Here is a 20,092-nt window from a genome sequence, read left to right on the forward strand (position 1 = left end):
GTGAGTAATTACTTTCTTTGGGTTAGTAGCTTTATCATCCCTTTATGACCCATTTGGAAGAAATAAACTACCAACCTCTTGGGAGTCTGCTTTAAAAAGCTGGAAATATATTGTCCAGCAAGTGCAATGAGGCTAATGCAATGTGAAAAATATGACTTTTCTCTGGTTTTAGTAGCCAGTTTTTCCTTGCATGTATTCAGCAAATAACTATTGAGCACTAAGGTATACTAGCACTAAGGTAACTTGGGGAGACAGAGATGAATCATTCAAAGATTCTGTCCTCAAGGAACCTACGATTTGGGCGGGAAGCAAATAAGATGGTACATGTGTATATATGATGAACCATGGGTGCTGTGTGCACTTCGGTACACGGTATGGAGACCAGAAGCAGTGTCAGAACCGGGGAGGACTCTGTGCTCTGCTGTATGATCAGCATCTAAAGTAGGATATTAAAGTAGGAGGCTTAATAAGTCACTTTTTGGATGAATTAATGAGTGAATATTTGAATGTATTAATTTGTATGCCTGCCGAGATACCTCCATGGGATATGGACATTTTTTTCCTAATATGACTTGTTTTCATTGTTCCCAGGCACCTCAGCCAGCATGGCTGTCTCTTTGCCACCCACTCTGGGACTCAGTTCGGCCCCAGATGAAATCCAGCACCCACATATTAAATTTTCTGAATGGAAATTTAAGCTGTTCAGGGTGAGATCCTTAGAAAAGGCACCCGAAGAAGCTCACACGGAAAAGAAGGAGTCCTCTGAGGGGAAACTCCCTCTAGAGCAGTCTCCTGCAGTCCTGGACAAGGCTGGTGGTGAGAAGCCGGCCTTGACGCAACCAGCACTGAAGCCTCACCCTAAGTTTTTGAGGAAATTCCGTGACGATGGGAAGGCAAGAGACAAAGCCATCCACCAAGCCAACCTTCGGCATCTCTGCCGCATCTGTGGGAATTCTTTTAAGAGTGGTGAACATAGTAGGAGATATCCAGTCCACGGGCCCGTGGATGGTAAAACCCAAGTCCTTTTACGAAAGAAGGAAAAGAGAGCCACTTCCTGGCCAGACCTCATTGCCAAGGTTTTCCGGATCGATGTGAAGGCAGATGTTGACTCCATCCACCCCACTGAGTTCTGCCATAACTGCTGGAGCGTCATGCACAGGAAGTTCAGCAGCGCCCCATGCGAGGTCTACTTCCCGAGAAATGCAACCATGGAGTGGCACCCCCACACACCATCCTGTGACATCTGCCACACTCCCCGTCGGGGACTCAAGAGGAAAGGTCGTGAGCCAAACGCGCAGCTCAGCAAAAAACTCAAAACTGTGCTTGACCGAGCAAGACAAGCACGTCAGCGCAAGAAGAGAGCCCAGGCAAGGACCAGTAGCAAGGAAGTGATGAAGCAGATCGCCAACTGCAGTAAGATACATCTTAGTACCAAGCTCCTTGCAGTGGACTTCCCGGCCCACTTTGTGAAATCTATCTCCTGCCAGATTTGTGAACACATTCTGGCTGACCCCGTGGAGACCAACTGTAAGCACGTATTTTGCAGGATCTGCATTCTCAGATGCCTCAAAGTCATGGGCAGCTATTGTCCCTCTTGCAGATATCCCTGCTTCCCAACTGACCTGGAGAGTCCGGTGAAGTCCTTTCTGAGCATCTTGAATTCCCTGATGGTGAAATGTCCAGCGCAAGAGTGCAATGAGGAGGTCAGCTTGGAAAAATATAATCACCATGTAGCAAGCCACAAGGACTCCAAAGAGACTTTTGTGCATATTAATAAAGGAGGCCGGCCCCGCCAGCATCTCCTGTCCCTGACCCGGAGGGCTCAGAAGCACCGTCTCAGGGAGCTCAAGCTACAAGTCAAGGCCTTTGCTGACAAAGAAGAAGGCGGAGATGTCAAGTCCGTGTGCCTGACCTTGTTCCTGCTGGCGCTGAGGGCGAGAAATGAGCACAGACAAGCCGATGAGCTGGAGGCCATCATGCAGGGACGTGGCTCTGGCCTGCAGCCAGCTGTTTGCTTGGCCATCCGCATCAACACCTTCCTCAGCTGTAGTCAGTACCACAAGATGTACAGGACAGTGAAAGCCATCACGGGGAGGCAGATTTTTCAGCCTTTGCACGCCCTTCGCAGCGCCGAGAAGGTCCTTCTGCCGGGCTACCACCCCTTTGAGTGGCAGCCACCTCTGAAGAACGTGTCTTCCAGCACCGACGTGGGCATTATTGATGGGCTGTCTGGACTGTCCTCCTCTGTGGATGATTACCCCGTGGACACCATTGCAAAGCGGTTTCGCTATGATTCAGCGTTGGTGTCTGCTCTGATGGACATGGAAGAAGACATCTTGGAAGGCATGAAAGCCCAAGACCTCGATGACTACCTGAATGGCCCCTTCACCGTGGTGGTGAAGGAGTCTTGTGATGGAATGGGAGATGTGAGCGAGAAGCATGGGAGTGGGCCAGCGGTCCCCGAAAAGGCGGTTCGGTTCTCCTTCACAGTCATGAAGATTACCGTAGCCCATGGCTCACAGGATGTGAAGGTGTTTGAGGAAGCCAAGCCTAACTCTGAACTGTGTTGCAAGCCCTTGTGCCTTATGCTGGCAGATGAGTCCGACCACGAGACCCTGACGGCCATCCTGAGCCCTCTCATTGCTGAGAGGGAGGCCATGAAGAGCAGCGAATTAATGTTGGAGATGGGAGGCATCCTCCGGACTTTCAAGTTCATCTTCAGGGGCACTGGATATGATGAGAAACTCGTTCGCGAAGTGGAAGGCCTGGAGGCTTCTGGCTCCGTCTACATCTGCACCCTTTGTGATGCCACCCGCCTGGAGGCTTCTCAAAACCTTGTCTTCCACTCCATAACCAGAAGCCATGCCGAAAACCTGGAGCGCTATGAGGTCTGGCGATCCAACCCCTACCACGAGTCTGTGGAAGAACTCCGGGATCGGGTGAAAGGGGTCTCAGCCAAGCCCTTCATCGAGACAGTCCCTTCCATAGATGCCCTCCACTGTGACATTGGCAATGCGGCCGAGTTCTACAAGATCTTCCAGCTAGAGATCGGGGAGGTGTATAGGAATCCCAACGCCTCCAAGGAGGAGAGGAAAAGGTGGCAGGCCACGCTGGACAAGCATCTCCGGAAGAAGATGAACCTCAAACCCATCATGAGGATGAATGGCAACTTTGCCAGGAAGCTCATGACCAAAGAGACTGTGGAGGCCGTTTGTGAGTTAATCCCCTCCGAGGAGAGACACGAAGCTCTGAGGGAGCTGATGGACCTTTATCTGAAGATGAAACCCGTGTGGCGATCATCATGCCCGGCTAAAGAGTGCCCCGAATCCCTCTGCCAGTATAGTTTCAATTCCCAGCGTTTTGCTGAGCTCCTCTCGACCAAGTTCAAGTATAGATACGAGGGCAAGATAACCAATTATTTTCACAAAACCCTGGCACACGTCCCTGAAATTATTGAGAGGGATGGCTCCATCGGGGCCTGGGCAAGTGAGGGCAATGAGTCTGGCAACAAACTGTTCAGGCGCTTCCGGAAAATGAATGCCAGGCAGTCGAAGTGCTACGAAATGGAAGATGTCTTGAAACATCACTGGCTGTATACCTCAAAATACCTCCAGAAGTTTATGAATGCTCATAATGCCTTAAAAAACTCTGGGTTTACCATAAACTCGCAGGCAAGTTTAGAGGACCCATTAGGCCTAGAGGACTCTCTGGAAACTCAAGATTCAATGGAATTTTAAGCAGGGCAGCCGTGTATGAGTTGGTTTTGCAAATGAGTTTTCCTTTGGGTTGCACTGAGGTCTTCTCCTAGCACCCTTCGGTCTCGTGTGCGGGGCTTTACCACTGAAGAGGTGGTAGGTTGGAGAGGCCACCGGGGCTGAAACCATGTCAGGAATGGTGGCTGATGAGCCGATTGCTTGTGCTGTTTAGGGAGTTCAGAGAAGCAACAGGAGAAATCAGTTATTTGAAAAGCTCAATAACTCAGAACAGAAGTAACTGCAGGGGACCAGAGATTAACAAGATATGTGTGTGTCTGTACGCATGAGTGACGTGAAAATCAAAGCCAAGGTTGTCAAAGAAGAATGACCAGAGCAGCTAGGGAAGTAATTTGTCTTGTGGTTTCCATTTCACCCCTCATTTATTATAGTTTGTATTGAGATACAAGTGTTTTCTATATCAATTTTGTAGAATTCTTTATTTTGTAATGTTCACATATCCTGGCTTATTTTACAGGATATGAAAGAGCTTTTCAGATTTCTCTAATAATAATAATTACAATATCTTACATTTGTATGGAACAATGACCCTTGCAAAGGATATTTAATGTGTTTTCTCATTTGGGATATACAGAAATACTTTATATCCAGAAAAATGTTTGGAAAATTAAACTTTTCCTAGGTTTAAATGATGTCTCTATTGGAACCTTAAAAGGTCAGGACGTCATCCACTGCCAAGCATTTTTAAATAATGAAGTGTAAAGAATACAGCTGTTAGCTACAGTTAGTTATTGAATCTTTTGGTAATACATGCCTACTTAGCTATCAGGAACCAGGTGTGATTTTTATTTTTACTTTTTAATTTTGATTAATTTAGTCTCCAAATGTTTTGTTCTATAATCTCAGAGCCACAGAGGCTTCTAAAACCTGGGTGTGCTCTCTGTGTAAAAACAGATTTAATAACTTGGTGTACATACCTGCCATATTTTCTATATATGATACCTGGGTCAATTTTACGAAATCCAGGTTTCCCGGGACCTTTCTTTCTACAATATATTACTCTTTCTTTTTTTAAAAAAAATTAATTTTAGTGAACTTCTGTATATTTTTTAAAAAATATTTTTATTGATTTCAGAGAGGAAGGGAGAGGGAGAGAGAGATAGAAACATCAATAATGAGAGAGAATCATTGATTGGCTGCCTCCTGCACGCTCCCTACTGGGATCGAACCTGCAACTTGGGCATGTGTCTCCAGGCCGACGCTCTATCCACTGAGCCAAACCAGCTAGGGCATGTGTTACTCTTTCTATCATGATAAGTGTACTGAGATTTTTGTAGCTGGATACCTTTGGACTTCTCCTACTTGCTAAGTTTAGGTACAGCCTGCTCACAGTACAGTGGAAGAGTTAACATTTGGAGGGTGTTTTTATTTTATGGCACTTTTGGAATATTTTTACATTTATTTTGCCTGATTTTTCTGTGGGGTAGACATAGACATTGCTGTTATCCCTATTTGATGGAGGGTTAAATGATTTGCCCAAAGTCGTAAGGGTAATAGATACCTGACCTGGAATTTGAACTCAGGCCTTTTGTCTCCAAATGCCATGTTCTTTCTACCACAACAATTCACTATTTTTTTTTTTTTTATAAGTTAGGATCGGACTTGCTTAGGACCCACCATTAATCCCTACAGTTCATAATTCTGGGATTATGTTTCTTGGAGGCAGGGATGGGGGGTGGTTTAAGCTATTGGTGTGCTTTAGGACTTTTGCTAGAAAGTGATGCTAAAGCTCCCAAGAACCTCCAGACTTCTGGTGGTTTCAGTTATTTGGAAACTATTGTCTGCATCCCTTAGGAATTTGGGACTTGCCAATTGCTGGCAATTTAGAGCAGGCATGGGATTTTATGTGTAGTGAGTCAAAACGATATGTTAGTGTTAATTAGTTTTTCCTTCTTTTGATTTTATTGTCTGTAAGTGTCACGCTTCATACAAAATATATATCGAGGAGCTTTGTAATTTAGTTGTCAAACATGCATCAGTGACATTTTCCTAAATGATATGCATTTGGTGTTTTTAATGGGGATTGAACCCAGTATTTTGTCATTTAATAAATATAGCAGTTTTTTTCTTACTTTTTATATATAGAATATATGTAAATCACAATGACATTTGTAATTTAGTCATCAAAACCATATACATATTTCAGTTTTCTTTTGTTCTTGAAAAATGAAAGTTTTGCATTTTATAAATGAATGGACTTCTAAGCCACCCATTTTTTTTTCATCCTGTTGAATGCTTACAGCATGTCTCTGTGCTAATAAACAGCGGAATCCATGCCATCAGCCTACTCCCCAAAGCATGCTGGCACTGGTTTGTGGATTTCCCCCCATTTCCACTGTTACTCAATTGGTGGCACTATAAATACTTTCCAGCATTAAATTCCCTTTTTCTAGCCTTGTAGGAACAATTTTCAGTGCATGTGACTAACAGCATGATTTCCAGCACAACCATCCCTATGATCCCTTAATCAGATCACATTTCGATAAACCCCAGGAACGTCTGGCCACGGGAATTTCAATATGTAGAAATTCTGCCTGTGGTTGTTTTTGCCCTTGTTGAGACCACAATATTGCAGACCCTGGTTTTATGCTCCAGTTTGACTTTTGACAATGCGCATTGTAAATGCAATCACATACTCCAGGGAAATGCAGCACAGTGAATGGAGCATTTCTTTGAAGTATAGGTGGGAGCTTCGCAAGTGCAATGCCTTTTCCTCCCGTGAAACCGATTCTACAAGTTTTCCTTCCAGCCCACCGAGGGGCACTGCAGGGACCAGCGATAATGGCTGATGAAAATGGATGAATGGTCTGTGTGAAGTCAAAAAGCACTTTGGGATGAATAAACGCGCTCCGAGAAGCAAGAGCAAGAGGAAAAGATATCTTTTCCTTCCATGTGAACTGGAATTTAGTTTTGCCTCAATTTGTTTTCACAAAATATAGATGAAGATAAAGATTTTGGGTGAGCGTGTGAGTCTTGCATTACATCAAACAGAATTCAAATTCCACACAGCTGGGAGCTAGGATCTGTAAGCACCAGTGGTGGTTTGGAGGAACAAATCACCCCTCACATGCAATGGTTTTTGATTGCAGATTTGCACGTATCTTCAGTTATTGTATGAGAGAGGGTCTGTCCTTTCAAAGCTGAGAGATTTTAAATGAGTGGCGATTTGTCCCTATTTTTTTTCTTTAACGACAGTAATTTACCTCAGATCATTTTTGGTGAGATTTTTTTCTTTTTGTGGCATTGTAGTTCACTTTATTTTCTTACAAATAATCACAGTTTGTTTCATGAACTTTGTTTTAGGGAAAGTTCAGGTACCAGGATGAAATGGATTTATTTGATGTGGGGAGACCTATATTTCCATGTCATATGTTTTCAAATTCAATGAAGCATGTGTTTCGATACTTATTTTTATATTTTAATATTTCTACTCCTCATTAATATTATGGTTACTATTAACAATGTTATGTTTAAGTATTTGAAATAAAAGTTTAAAATTTGGAAATAATGGGTATTGTGATCTATTTTCAAGTAATAATATTGAGTCCAACATTTGAAAAATGAAGTTACACCATTTTTCTTCAGGAAAAACAAAATAAATTTGTTGATCTGTAGAATAAAGGACAACAGAATTGTGATAATGAGTATCATTTATCCTAATGCAGAATGAGACAATTTGGTCCTGGATACTTGAGGTGAATAGTTAGCCTTTGAAAATTGTCGCATTTGCAAATCAGTAGGTTTTAACTCCTTTCAGAATCTGATAAAAATATGGATCTGTTCCCTAGAAAATTCACATATTCATAAACTCAACATTTTGGTCGGAGAGGATGACTTGTCCAGGGCTATGCAGACATTGGCAGAACTGAGCTGAAACCCAGGTTCTTTCGTCCAGTGCTTTTCCTAGTGATAATAATAATAACAACAACAATGGCTACCGCTTAGCAAACAGTGTGGCAAGCACTCTGCATACGGAGTTCTCACTGGATCCTTTTGGAGTTGGTACTACTCTTCTCTCCATGTTACACTCAAGGTCATGGAAGCTTATTTCAGATAGAAAATGGCCAAGTCACCTCTACACAATTTCCCCTCTGCTTACATCCTCCTCCCCTTAGCACTGCTCAGTCATCTCTCTGTCATCTACAGGAGACATCCTAGTTCCCTTCTACTCAGAACTGAGAGAAGGGCTGCCTCAGTAACCATACAGCTTTAAAACACCGAAGTATGCTTGTATTTGTTGGTAAATAGCTTGTGCTCCAAGGCCCCCACTACCCTTCCCTATTCCAGCAACTCTGCCTCATCCTCCAGAAACCCTCAATCCAGCAAGTGGCAGGTTAACTCCCAGCACAGCAGGAGCCTTATGGATCCAGCACCAGACTAGCATCTTCTTCGATTTACTTTACTTTTTTACTAGTATTTCCTTGCCTTGTTTCATTTCCCCCCCAACTTTTTTTGTGGTATCATGGGCAAACAAAATTATATACATATTTAAAGGTGCAACATGATGAGTTGATATACATATGCATTGTAAAATACTTACCACAATCAAGTTAATTACTGCATCCAATACCTCACATACTTGTGTGTGTGTGTGTGTGTGTGTGTGTGTGTATGGTGAGAACACTTAAGATCTGTCTTAACAAATTTTAAGTGTATAATATCAGTAACTATAATCACTACCTTGTAAACTAGTTCCTCAGAACTAAAACTCATAACTGAAAGTTGGTACTCTTTGGCCAATTATTTGAATATTACCTTTGAATTTAAAAATGAAGTATCTTATCTGGCCAGTGTGGTTCAGTGATTGAATGTCAACCCATGAACCAGGAAGTCATGGTTCAATTCATGATTTGGGCACATGCCTCGGGTTGCAGGCTCGAACCCCAGTAGGTGGCATGCAGGAGGCAGATGATCAATGATTCTCTCTCATCATTGATGTTTCTATCTCTCCCACCCTTCCTCTTTGAAATAATTTAAAAATAATGAAGTATTTCCTTACCCTTGAAAACCCAGCTATATTCTATAGTGTTCCCGGTACTTTTTCGAACTACTGCAGCCTATATTTTAAACAAGTATTTATAGAATGCCTTCTATGAGCAGGCAATGGGTGCTTGGCACTGGAGCTACAGTAACACAGATGGTTATGGCTCACAAAGACTTTGGGGGAGGTGACATCACCAGCAATAAACCTAATAAATGCATGACTACACACTCTAGCTGGCTTCATGAAGGAAAAGTGCCAGGTGCAATAAAAATACAATATAGCACAATGGGGTTTAATCTGGGGAACCAAATAAACCGCCTAGGAAGGAGGAACCTTTAGGAGGAGACTGGTAGAATGAGTGGATGGAGACAGGTGAGAGGTGATGGACTGGAGAACACTTAGACTGTGAGCAGATGCTGAGGCAGGATGTTTTGGAACAAAAGGAAGGGCCTTCCTGTAGGAGCTGAGCGAGCGAAGGTGAGGGAGGGGCTAGTGCGTGTGGAGAATCAGGCAGAGGCCTCATTGCACGGGAACAGGTTGATTGGGTCATGACTTTATTTTATTTTTGTTTTAAAGCAACAACAGATTGTGGTTTTTTTTTTAAAAAATGTTTTTAAAATTTGATTTTTAGAGAGGAACAGAGAGAAACATTGATTGGCTGCCTCCTGCATCTCCCCTCCCCCCTCCCCCGCTCCTCCCCCCCCCCCTCCTCCCGACTCACTGAGGATCAGGCCTGCCTAGAAACCAAACCAGGGACTCCTTGGTTCATGGGTTCATGCTCAACCACTGAACAACACCGGCCAGGCTAGGTCAAGACTTTCAATCCTACCCCAAATGCAAATGGAAACCATTGAAGAATTTGAGGCAGACAACTGATACAGTCCATGGCCAGAGAGGAGTGGGATATGAGTGGAATGCGTTAGGAAGGTGTCAAGTGTGAGGGGATTTGTCCAAGAGTGAGAAAAGTTATGCCTACACATTTAAATGACGGAGTGGCAACTTCAAACATCTTGACATGTTCTACATGTCCTCCTGCACACATCTCATGCCCTCCGACGACTGTGCCCCACCGGGAGGAGGTGAAGGGAGGGTCTGTGGGCGCCTCCCTGGCAGACTCATCCTCTCATGAAGTCAGCATTCCTTCCCCTGACTTGTTTCCTTCTTTCTCATGGAAACTTCCTTTTCCTTCTGACTTTTACCCAATCATTTTTCCCCCTGCTGATGGTGACAATGCTGTCTCAAAATACGTACTGACTTACTGTTACAAAAAAGGGAAAGTGTTCCTGCATGGATACCCAACTTTAAATTTGTCACCAGTTGCTTGAAGTGTATTTATTTTCTATCACTTTCCTGCCTTGTCCCCTTGCCTCATTCTACAGTGAGACTGTAACTTCCCCAAGGATCGGGCTCCACTTTTACATTTCTTTTGCAGGTCCCACCATATTTTGCGTAGACCTTGGACTGTCTATAAATGCTTACTGGTGGATACCCAAAGAGGCTACTCGGCTCTTTATCTTTAAGCTATACATGCTAATCAGCTTTTTAAAAGGAATGTTATTGGTAAGTTTTCCTATCTAGTCTCATAAAATTATGACTTAAATAAATACACATCTACTAGATTGACATCTGGAGAGAGAATGAGGTATTAGTTCTTTTAGAAATAAGATCCCTACTTTAGGTGTTTCCTGATAGAAGTAGGTTTGGCAAAAGCTGGCATCATCTATGCTAAATTCCCAGTCAAAAAGCAATATTCTATGCTATGGTGGAATTTGGTAGCATATAAATTATTTGGAATTCTTGTCACTGGGGATTAGAATGGCTGCCTTTTCTACCTAAATTTACCATGTTATCCATTCTAAACCTGTGTGACCTCTTTTCACTACAAAAGAGAATAAATTTAATCAAGACCTCACCCCATCTTCTGTGCAGTACACTTTTGTTTTTTTTGTTTGTTTCCAAGCTCTGCGGGATGAGATAGTTTGATTGGTAAAGATATTTGGAACACAAGGGATGCATTTCCATATCTCATCTTTCACTTATTTAGGAATCAGAAGGATAGTGAGACAACAACTACAGAAGTGAGTACATTTCAGTCGATATACAGTGAACTTAATTCAATGGACATTTATTGAGCATTAACTAATGTACGAGAAGCAGGGTTTGGTATTAAGAATACACACACATATATATGTATAGGTTGTCTCGTGCGTGTGTGTGTGTGTGTGTGTGTGTGTGTGTGTGTATCTTAGTGTTATGTTAGACAAAGAATAGGTTGTCCTTACTGGAATATAGATGGAATTCACCAATCAATTTAATTTAATTCAATTCAGTTCAACTGCACTTTAGAAGCCTACAATAGGCCAGGCATAATGCTAAGTACTAGGAATACCAAAATTATAAAGTCACCATTTGAGTTCTCATGAAATTCATAGTTGGTTAAAGTCAGACACTTAGTATACTTAGTAAATAGTAGTTTACTGGTTTAGGTGTAAGAGTAGAAGTCATTAGATGATGCTGAAACAGTATTGAGGAGAGATGATGAAGTCTGTGTAGTGTGACAATAATTTGAGATACTATTTAATTTAATTAAGATGCTATTCTGTAATTCTGTTACAAAATGAGTTTAAATTTCAGAACATGTCTGAAAATGACATTGCCCTTTTAAATAATATTCTCTAAAGATAATATTTTAAAAGATTTTACTAACTTGGATAAGTATAATTTTCTTATATTTGAACAATGGATATTAATAAAAACGACCTTAGTATGTGGCTCTTTTGCTATGTTTATTAACACTATATCTTTGTACCTGTATTTTACATTTTGATTCTTCCACAGAGAACTAATGAATGAATAACAATTTTACTTTTTCTAATCTGTAGACAAATCAAGATAAGAGTTTGTATCTGCCTCTAGAAGGAATAACTCTTTTGAACTCTGTGAAGGACATTTTAGCTCTACTAGTAACTTATACCAGTTTCTACTAACAGATAGAAAAGAAATTACCGGGATCCTGAGACTATTAAATAGTATAATTTTGCCTTTCATTGGGTAACTATAAATGTTAATAATTGGAGTAAATCAATATAAACAAGAGGCATTTTAATATTTTATTAGTTTCATGTAGATGATAGAAATAACAAAAAATCAAAACAATGGCACAGCAAATTGTTCAAAAGGAATGTTCATCAAACAACATTACTGAAACAAAGTTAACATAATTTAATTTATTCAAGTTAATTTTAACATCTAAGACATGAAACTGTTAGGAATAAAAGAACTTGGGTTCCAGGGTTTTATCTTTTGTATGGTTCATATATTTCAAAAATTTGCAATAGTAACTTACATTGTGGACTCTCATTGAAGACTGATGACAAGAGTCTATGGCTTAGGCTCTTGGGTTAAGGTAAAACTCCTTTCCAGAAAAATACTTTGGTGGTGGTGGTGGTGGGGAGATATTTGTTTCAAAGGTCATCTAATTATCGATTGATGTCTCTAAGCCTCAAATTAACAGTCCTTTTAACTTGCATTCTAGAAAGTATTTTATTGAACCTTAACTGAGGTTCATCAAGCTCACTGATTTTACAGTTTCACTGGCAGCAAACTCCTCATATTAACTAGACACATACATAAATTATTTCCCTTTGTTTGAAGTCTTCTACCTGTTAACTATAGGAAATTCTTTAAACTTTTTATTTTTTGGGGAAATAAACAATACTGTCTTTCTCTGTGAGATTTATCCCGTACCCCCTAATTTTTTTAGTGTACTCTCACTCATTTTTTTTTTTTCAGAGTACTAAGCATCAGTGAACTGATTCTCTCCAAGAATCAGTTCAAGTGACTGGCTTTGGTTTATCATTTGTATACCATATGATGAGGGATCCTTCAAAGAAAGTTCATGCAGATACTTGATAAAAATTTAACTAACTTGAGGATTATTCCTTTTCTATTTATTCATGCCAATGGAGTCTATCTATCTATCTATCTATCTTATTATTACTAATTCTGCATTTAAGATTCTTTGAAGAAATTCAGATCAGAAATATTCATTTAAGATATCTTTGAGTAAAATATTTTCAATTACTTAGTACTGTATTATAAGTACTTTTTACTGGTACCAAATTTCATCTAACTAAAAGCAAATGCAGACATTTTCAATAAAGGAAAGGATGAATATAATTTTATCATTGCTATGATTCTTTATAATTGGTTTAAAAACTCGATGTACTTGAATCTGGAAGGTTTTTGTAAAACTAATCAAACAACCTTCTAAGAAAGGATTTCTTGGCAGGAGTAAGAATTTTCCCAGAACCCTTTTTGTGAAGGGATTTCAGTGGAGGCCTTTTTAAGGGGGGAACTTGTTTTGGGGTTTGCAATGCTCTTGCTATCTTCACATGCTCATTGCAGTAATACTTGTTGCTTCCTTCCGACAGCTGGATGAGTGTGCGTTCCGCCAGATCCATGCACTGGGCATGGACCCAGTGCCCATCTCCATGAGAGCAATAGATCATGGCAGGCTTGTTTAGCTCAGTTGAATAAAATGGTACCCAAGTGTTGATATCCACATCACAAGTAGAGCAACATGTAATCCAGTAGCCAGTTACAGACTCATCTTCCTCATCATCTTCATTATAGGTGTCAAATTCATCATCACCATTGAAACTATTTGCTTCTGCACTGAAACAAAATTCTTCTGAGTCTTCGAAGGGCGTGGAGTCCCCTGGGTCTTCTGTTGATGTCTGACTATTGGTGAATGTTTTCTGATCTTCGTTCACATCATCTTCTGCACATTTCAACATGTAGAAATAGTATGTTTCTGAAACAGCTTGTTTATTGTCTCCTGGTATGCCAAGGAAAACAGTTCCATTGCCCATGTTGCTTCCAAACCATATCTTGCTGTGCTTAATATCTGGGGTCCAATCTGGGGTCTCCATCTCTCGAATCTCTATCTTGTTGTCTTCAAAAGAGATGATGTTGCAGACCATTCTCTTTTGATTTTCAAGCTGATAGCCACCCACAATAACAAATTCATCATTGTTTGTCTGAGTCAGGATTGCACTAGAGACAGAGATTCCTCCCGGCAAAACTGTGCAATTCACAGCTGGGCTACCCAGGGGGAGATCAACCCTTATTCTGTATAGGTTGGCAGGGCGGATGTTATTGGCAAGTGAATGTCCTCCTAAAATATAAATGGTATCATTTCTGGCAATGGAGACATGGAAAGATAGCCCATCCTGAAGTTCTGGAAGAATGTATGATGTAGAGCACCCAAACTCAAAATCCACCAAGAAAACATGGGGCAGGCAGTCTGCTACAGTATTCCATTTTTCTGTGGTTCTCTGGGCAGAAGATATGTATGACCGCCCTCCAAAGACAACACCCATGCTCTTGCCTCGACTATATACCACATCAATGGAATGACCGTATCTGGCTTCAGGAACATCTCCTACCAAGTCTTTCTCAGTGCAGCGAAAAGTAACTTTTTTGTTGTTCTTGCACACAACAGACATAACATACATCTTATCTGAAAGCTCATTGTTTGGTGTTTTCCCTCCGTGGATAATGTATTGTTGCCTTTCAGACTCTAAGCCTCCTTTGAATGTGCAAGTGGCTGGGTAGCGAAGAGGAGGAAGGTAGCAGGAATCCTTAGAGAAAACGGCAGGCTTCAATTTGAGATTGTTATGTTTTACATCAAAATGAAAAACTCCAGTGGGGCAGGACCTCTTGGGCCAGCCTTTTTGGCCGAAGAAGAAAACTTGTCCATCAAAATTCATTAGTGAGAAGCCTGGTTGAATTAAGGCTATGTTATTACTGACTGTAACCATCTGAAGTGACATATTTTCTGATTGTGAATAGTTCTTTTATCTGAAAGAATTACAAAAAAAATAAGTTTAAAAAAAAGTAAGTTAACTAAAACTCGTTCTATAAATAACTGTGTTTAGATCCCCTCACACGTTTTAAACAAAAGTTCTTCCACAAGCTTGTAGTGGGACTGAATTAGTACAATCCAGGCAGTTAGGTAAGCAAAGAGCCACAGAACCTTCCTGTCTAAATACTATGCAAGCAGCTGGGACACGTTTTAGAATTGGACAATCCGCCCTTAGATTTCTGGGAATTGTAGTCCCTTTTCCTTAAAACTCACCACTTAACGTCAGAAAGAACTACATTTCCCAGGAATCAGTTCTCTATGGGTTGCATGGCTAAGACAGGGTCCGTTGCTCCGGAGGGGGAGACTCCTAGGATTTTTTTTTTTTTCTGAAGGAGGACGTCAAAAGTGCGAGGTGACTAGATTTGGAGCCAGAGCGGAAATCTAGGGATTGGGAGGTGAGAGTGGCTACCGCAGCCCCAACATCCGGGTCAGGGAAGTCTGCAGCACCGGGAGCGGCTGAAGCCAGCCCTCTGCCCAGGGCTCCCGGGTGCTGCTCCGGGGGACTCTTAAACTGGCGACCTAGGAGGAAGAAGAGTTGCTGCGGCCTGAGTGGGGTTGCCTGGCAACCGGAGCCTGAAGGACGCCGGGCCGGGTGTCCTTGCAGAGGGCTGCCTGGAAGCCGTAGCGCTCCGCCAGGAATCGCACCCCTGAGCATCCTCAGGTGGCCGGGGCTGGGAGCTCAGGGGCGCGCCGAGGTTGGAGAAGCCGTGGCTGTTTTGCAGAACAGAAAGGCGAGGCTCAGAATACCTGGAGTGCAGGGTAGAAGCGACCTGATAATGATTTTACCATTCTTGTATTTAGTCATGAAAAGATACATTAATTAGACTTTGAGTGAGTGCCACGTCAGAGGCCCTTTGTTTTCTCAGCTGCGCTTGCTCTGGGTTTTAGGGTTCTTTTAGCGAAGCAGAGAGGACCCCTAAACCACCCTCTCTCTTTCTCCCCCTCCCTCTCCCTTTCCGAAAATAGAGTTAGTGGCTGTTAATTCAGGCCTCTCCTTCCAGCCCAAAACGTTTGAAGTAATTCTTCAGTGTTAAGCAGGCATTAAGCCAAAAGGCGCCACAATTATCCAGGATTTTAATATTTGTATGACAGTATTTTTCCCAAAGGTATCTGCTAGGTGAAGTAAGCTTGATGAATTTTTATTTTTATTATTGTCACCTACCTTAGAGAGATGTCAGGAGCCTTAATGAGAAGCACCTTCCCTGTTTGCAGAGTGAAGTCCTAGGCACTACAAGGAGAAAGGAAACAAAATAACACAGATTCCTTGACTTTTAAGAGTAAATTGTTTATATGCTTCATAAAACAGTGGCTGACAGTATGGACTCTGAAGGCGGACTGGCTGTATTCAACTCATGGCTCTGCCACTAAGTACGTGAATGTGGGCAAGTAATTTGATGTCTCTCTGCTTCAGTTTCCTCATCTGTGAAATGGGATAATTATTTTACCTGCTTCATAGGTTGGTAAGTCTTGATGAATAAGTTAATGCACACCTATAAAGGACTTCGAACAGGACTCTGCACATGGTACATGATAGTTGTTATGATTATACTTGAACTTATCAAAAGGAAGGTTGTTAGTACACAGTTACCTGCTGGTCATGGCCGATCATACTTATAATACTAAGATGATTAGAAGGGCTTTAAGATTCGGGAATCTGGTTAGTAGGTATAGACTGGTAATTATTTTTAGACTAATGAAAATTGGATAAGCATATGTAGTGGAGATGCTGGTGATGGGTTCAATTTAGATCAAAGGAAATATTTCACCCTTCTTGTGGCCCTTTCTGTAACCCCTCATTAAATATGCAGACTTATACTGGATTGTCTGAGTCCAAGTCTGGGCTCTAAAACTAGTTGCTCTAGAACCATCTTGGACAGGTTACTTTCCCCCTGTCTTTTCATATCTGTAAAATGAGGATAATATTAGTATCTATATATTGGTCTTCTAAAAATATATATTTTTATTGATTTCAGAGAGGAAGGGAGAGGGAGAGAGAGATAGAAACATCAATGATGAGAGAGAATCATTGATTGGCTGCCTCCTGCACGACCCCTACTGGGGATCGAGCCCAATAGGCATGTGCCCTTGACTGGAATCGAACTCGGGACCCTTCAGTCCACAGGCCAGTGCTCTATCCACTGAGCAAAACTGGCTAAGGCTACATTGGTTTGCTTTGAAGATTAAATGGGGGTAATGTAAATCCCTGTGTATGTAAATCTCATAGCAGAGTGCCTCGCACATAATAAGTATTCAGTAAATGTTGATACTATAATTTATTTTTATACCCCCTCCAAAGGTTCCTGGGACTATTTAGGATCTATGGTCAGTCCGAGATGTTGGTGGGGCTTTCTGCCTTGAATTACTTCTGTAGACGGATGTAATTAATTGCTAAATATCCTTTCTACCCATTAGTTTTAGTTGGGAGAGTCCTCAAGGTGAGATCTTTTAATAATCAATCATCCTGTGGGTTATTAAACCAAGTGAGAAATGAATGGTGTATGAGACGGACTGTTGCTAAAGCAAGCTTCTCTCTTCCTCAGACCACAGTGGTTTGTAGGTTCAGCAGCTTGCCCTGCTTTTGAAATAACGTGGGCAAGTGTTTTCTTTCTTTGTGGCCTACCCAAGTATACATGAGAGAAGGCATCTGTGCCACTAAGAAAGTGGAAAAGGAACTAAAAGGAAAAACTGTTGACCCTCAATTCCGTAAATGCAAACCCTAAGTGATCACACCCAGCATACTGTGCGATGATGGGCACAGAGTTGCCCACTTTTGGGTGGAGGGAGTCCTGAAGCCAAAGCCTGTTTGTTTTAAACACTGGTGAAGGCTGTTACTAGGATATAAAGCAGCCCATCCAGGGTGAACATACGCCAAGAACACTTGGTTTTAAGCAGCAAGCTTTAAAAAAACTGTTTTCATTGCAGCCCATTGGCTTCATGGTAAGGTTGTCATAGGGATATCGGCTTCTGATGAGTGAAAACATGATTAACGTAGATGAAACAGAAACATTTTCTTGGGCAAGGCATAAGGAATACTACCCATTTGTTGTAGCTTAGTTCAGATTCCTAAAGATTTTTGACCTGTTCTCTCTTTGATGCCCTGCCATTGGCCCACCTCATCATTTCAGGCACCTAAAAACAATGCTCAAGTTTACTTCTGTTAAGATGAATTAACGCCTCTTGTAACACAGTTCAGCTATTGGTGTACTTAATGTTAGATTACCCATAACTGAACTGTGACCAGATAACGTAGGTATGTAAAGAATAAACAGGAACATTGAAGGTGTTTTCACATTATTTTGCAATATTTATTTAGTTTTTGAAATTTTGCTTTCTTCACTTGAATATGTTTTTACTAGAATAGACTATTGTATATTTTCCACGGTTTTAATATGCCTATATTAGTGACATCTTTTCTTGTAAGAGTTTTTAAAAGGTTATACTAGAATTAAAATAACTAACTTTCATTAAATAGGCTGGATCGAACAGGCAGATTTTGAAAAAGAAGACACTGTTCTTCAACCAAAGGAAGTTTCAAAACCAACACATTCAGTATTCTTCTTAAAAGACAGAACTATAGGCTCAATGAACTTAAACAATTTTCCCAACCCCATGCGGACATTTCTCAGCTGGGAGATGTTCATTTGTGCACCGTGAAGCCAGGGCATAGCTGAGAATCAAAAGAGGACTGATGGTGTGAGGTCTGGGCTTGTAGTTTCTTGTGCCTGAATGGACTCCTTTCCTCTCAAAGAAAACCACTGTACTCCAAAGCATGAAAACTTACTCATCAGTGTCACCAATGTTTTTCTGATTGCTCCAAAATAGCAGGTGACCTCATGCAACTGCAGTCGTTTGGTGCATGTATTAACCATACCTGGCGCGGTTAATCAGGTTTGAGGCATACATTATCTGATTTGTTTGTTTGTTTTGTTTTGCTGGCAGTGAAACCAGAATGAGGTCTTCCTTGTGACATTTAGGCCAGAGAAGCATTTATGCGCTAAGATTAATAATGGGCTCTGATGCCACAGGGATTAAATCCTTGCAGCAGCTTGAGACCAGAAGGCCCCAGAGTTTCCAAACTCGACATCATCCCTTCCCCATCTGGACATCCAGTCCACCTGCTAACTAACATGCTGCTGAAGGGTCTTTCCCTTACAGTTGACAAACATAGGTGCCCATCTTTCAGCTTTGATAGAAATGAAGGTTTTGGACCTACCTGAGTGCCAGAGGGGCCGCTTCACCCCTCTTTGAGTCTTTGCCGCTAAGCCAGGTATTAAATGTCAGCGGGACTTGGGGAAGATTCACTGACTGCCCACTCTGGCCGTGGCAGGCAGAAGGCGGACGGTAAAGAGAGAGAGAGTGTGTGTGTGTGCGCGCGCCTGCAGATGTTCAGGCAAACACTGCTCTAACGGGAGTAACTGACTGTGACCTTTTTTTCTTTAGATGGTTGAGGGAGATATCCACCAGGGTGCACCCTCAAGATTTAACTATTTCCTTGCTGGTAAACAATGGACACACAGCCCGCTGTTCATCTGTAAAGACAAAGGAAAAATCTGGTTGAAACCTTATTTATATTTTTATTGAAAAAATTTTAGAAAAACACAGAAGAAAATGAATATCATTGCTGTGATTTAAATAAATACTATTATGAATCAAATGGGAAATTATTTTTCCTAAAGCAGTGACCATTAATACCATTGTTAATCACTATATATATATATATATATATATATATATATATATATATATATCTGAAATATATATATATATTTCAGAGAGGAAGGGAGGGAGAGAGAGATAGAAACATCAATGATGAGGGAGAATAATTGATGGGCTGCCTGCTGCATGCCCCACACTGGGGATCAAGCCTGCAACCCGGGCATGTGCCCTGACTAGGAAATGAACCATGACCTCCTGGTTTTTAGCTTGATGCCCAACCACTGAGCCACACCAGCTGGACCCATTGTCAGTCACTTTGACTTGGAATTGTTCTTTGACAGTTTCATTTTCTCTAATGTAAGCCTCAGAAAGGAGTTCTAATTATTGGAGATCTATTACTAGCTTATATGCGGGAGCTTCTGTGTAATGTTGTACAAGGGAATGATCGAGACGGTGGGCTTTGGAGTCAAGCTGACCTGATTTTCTTTGCTCACTCTGCCATTTCCAGGTGGAGTTACTTAATCTCCAAGCTTCTTTCCCCATCTCTGAAATGGGGATAATAGAAATATTTACATTAAAAGTTGACTTAATTTTTGAATAGACTTTCTTTTTTAGAGCAGTTTTAGGTTCACAGCAAATTGAGTGGAAGTTACAGAGATTCCCATATACCTCCTGTGTCACTCATGCATAGCCTCCCCCATTATCAACACCCCCACCAGAGGTACATTTGTTACAATCGAACCTACAGTG

General features: G+C 41.4%; 3 protein-coding genes across 11 annotated transcripts in view; 2 read left to right on the forward strand and 1 right to left on the reverse strand.

Annotated features, from left to right (window-relative positions):
- Positions 1–605: 605 nt before the first annotated feature.
- On the forward strand, positions 606–3,737 carry RAG1 (recombination activating 1; the record flags this gene model as incomplete). The annotated part of the gene is made up of 1 exon (XM_081099297.1): positions 606–3,737. The coding sequence occupies one exon, from the start codon at positions 606–608 to the stop codon at positions 3,735–3,737; it is 3,132 nt and encodes a 1,043-aa protein (XP_080955423.1).
- Positions 3,738–13,010: 9,273 nt separating this feature from the next.
- Positions 13,011–14,594, reverse strand: RAG2 (recombination activating 2; the record flags this gene model as incomplete). The annotated part of the gene is made up of 1 exon (XM_081098386.1): positions 13,011–14,594. One exon carries the CDS (start codon positions 14,592–14,594, stop codon positions 13,011–13,013), a length of 1,584 nt encoding a protein of 527 aa, XP_080954512.1.
- A 326-nt stretch (positions 14,595–14,920) lies between these two features.
- The window catches only part of IFTAP (intraflagellar transport associated protein), a 60,633-nt gene continuing 55,461 nt past the window's right edge, over positions 14,921–20,092 (forward strand). For 2 of the 9 annotated variants that reach the window (XM_081099341.1, XM_081099342.1), the window contains exons 1-2: positions 15,015–15,081; positions 15,854–16,054. The gene's annotated coding sequence lies outside the window, so the exon portion shown is untranslated. Of the gene's footprint in view, positions 15,082–15,111; positions 15,446–15,853; positions 16,055–20,092 lie in introns of those variants that run through there. The other 7 variants (XM_081099345.1, XM_081099338.1, XM_081099344.1 and 4 more) reach the window with 7 other exon arrangements.

This window comes from Myotis nattereri (assembly GCF_964212035.1).
Source record: "Myotis nattereri genome assembly, chromosome: 9".
Taxonomy (NCBI): Eukaryota; Metazoa; Chordata; class Mammalia; order Chiroptera; family Vespertilionidae; genus Myotis; species Myotis nattereri.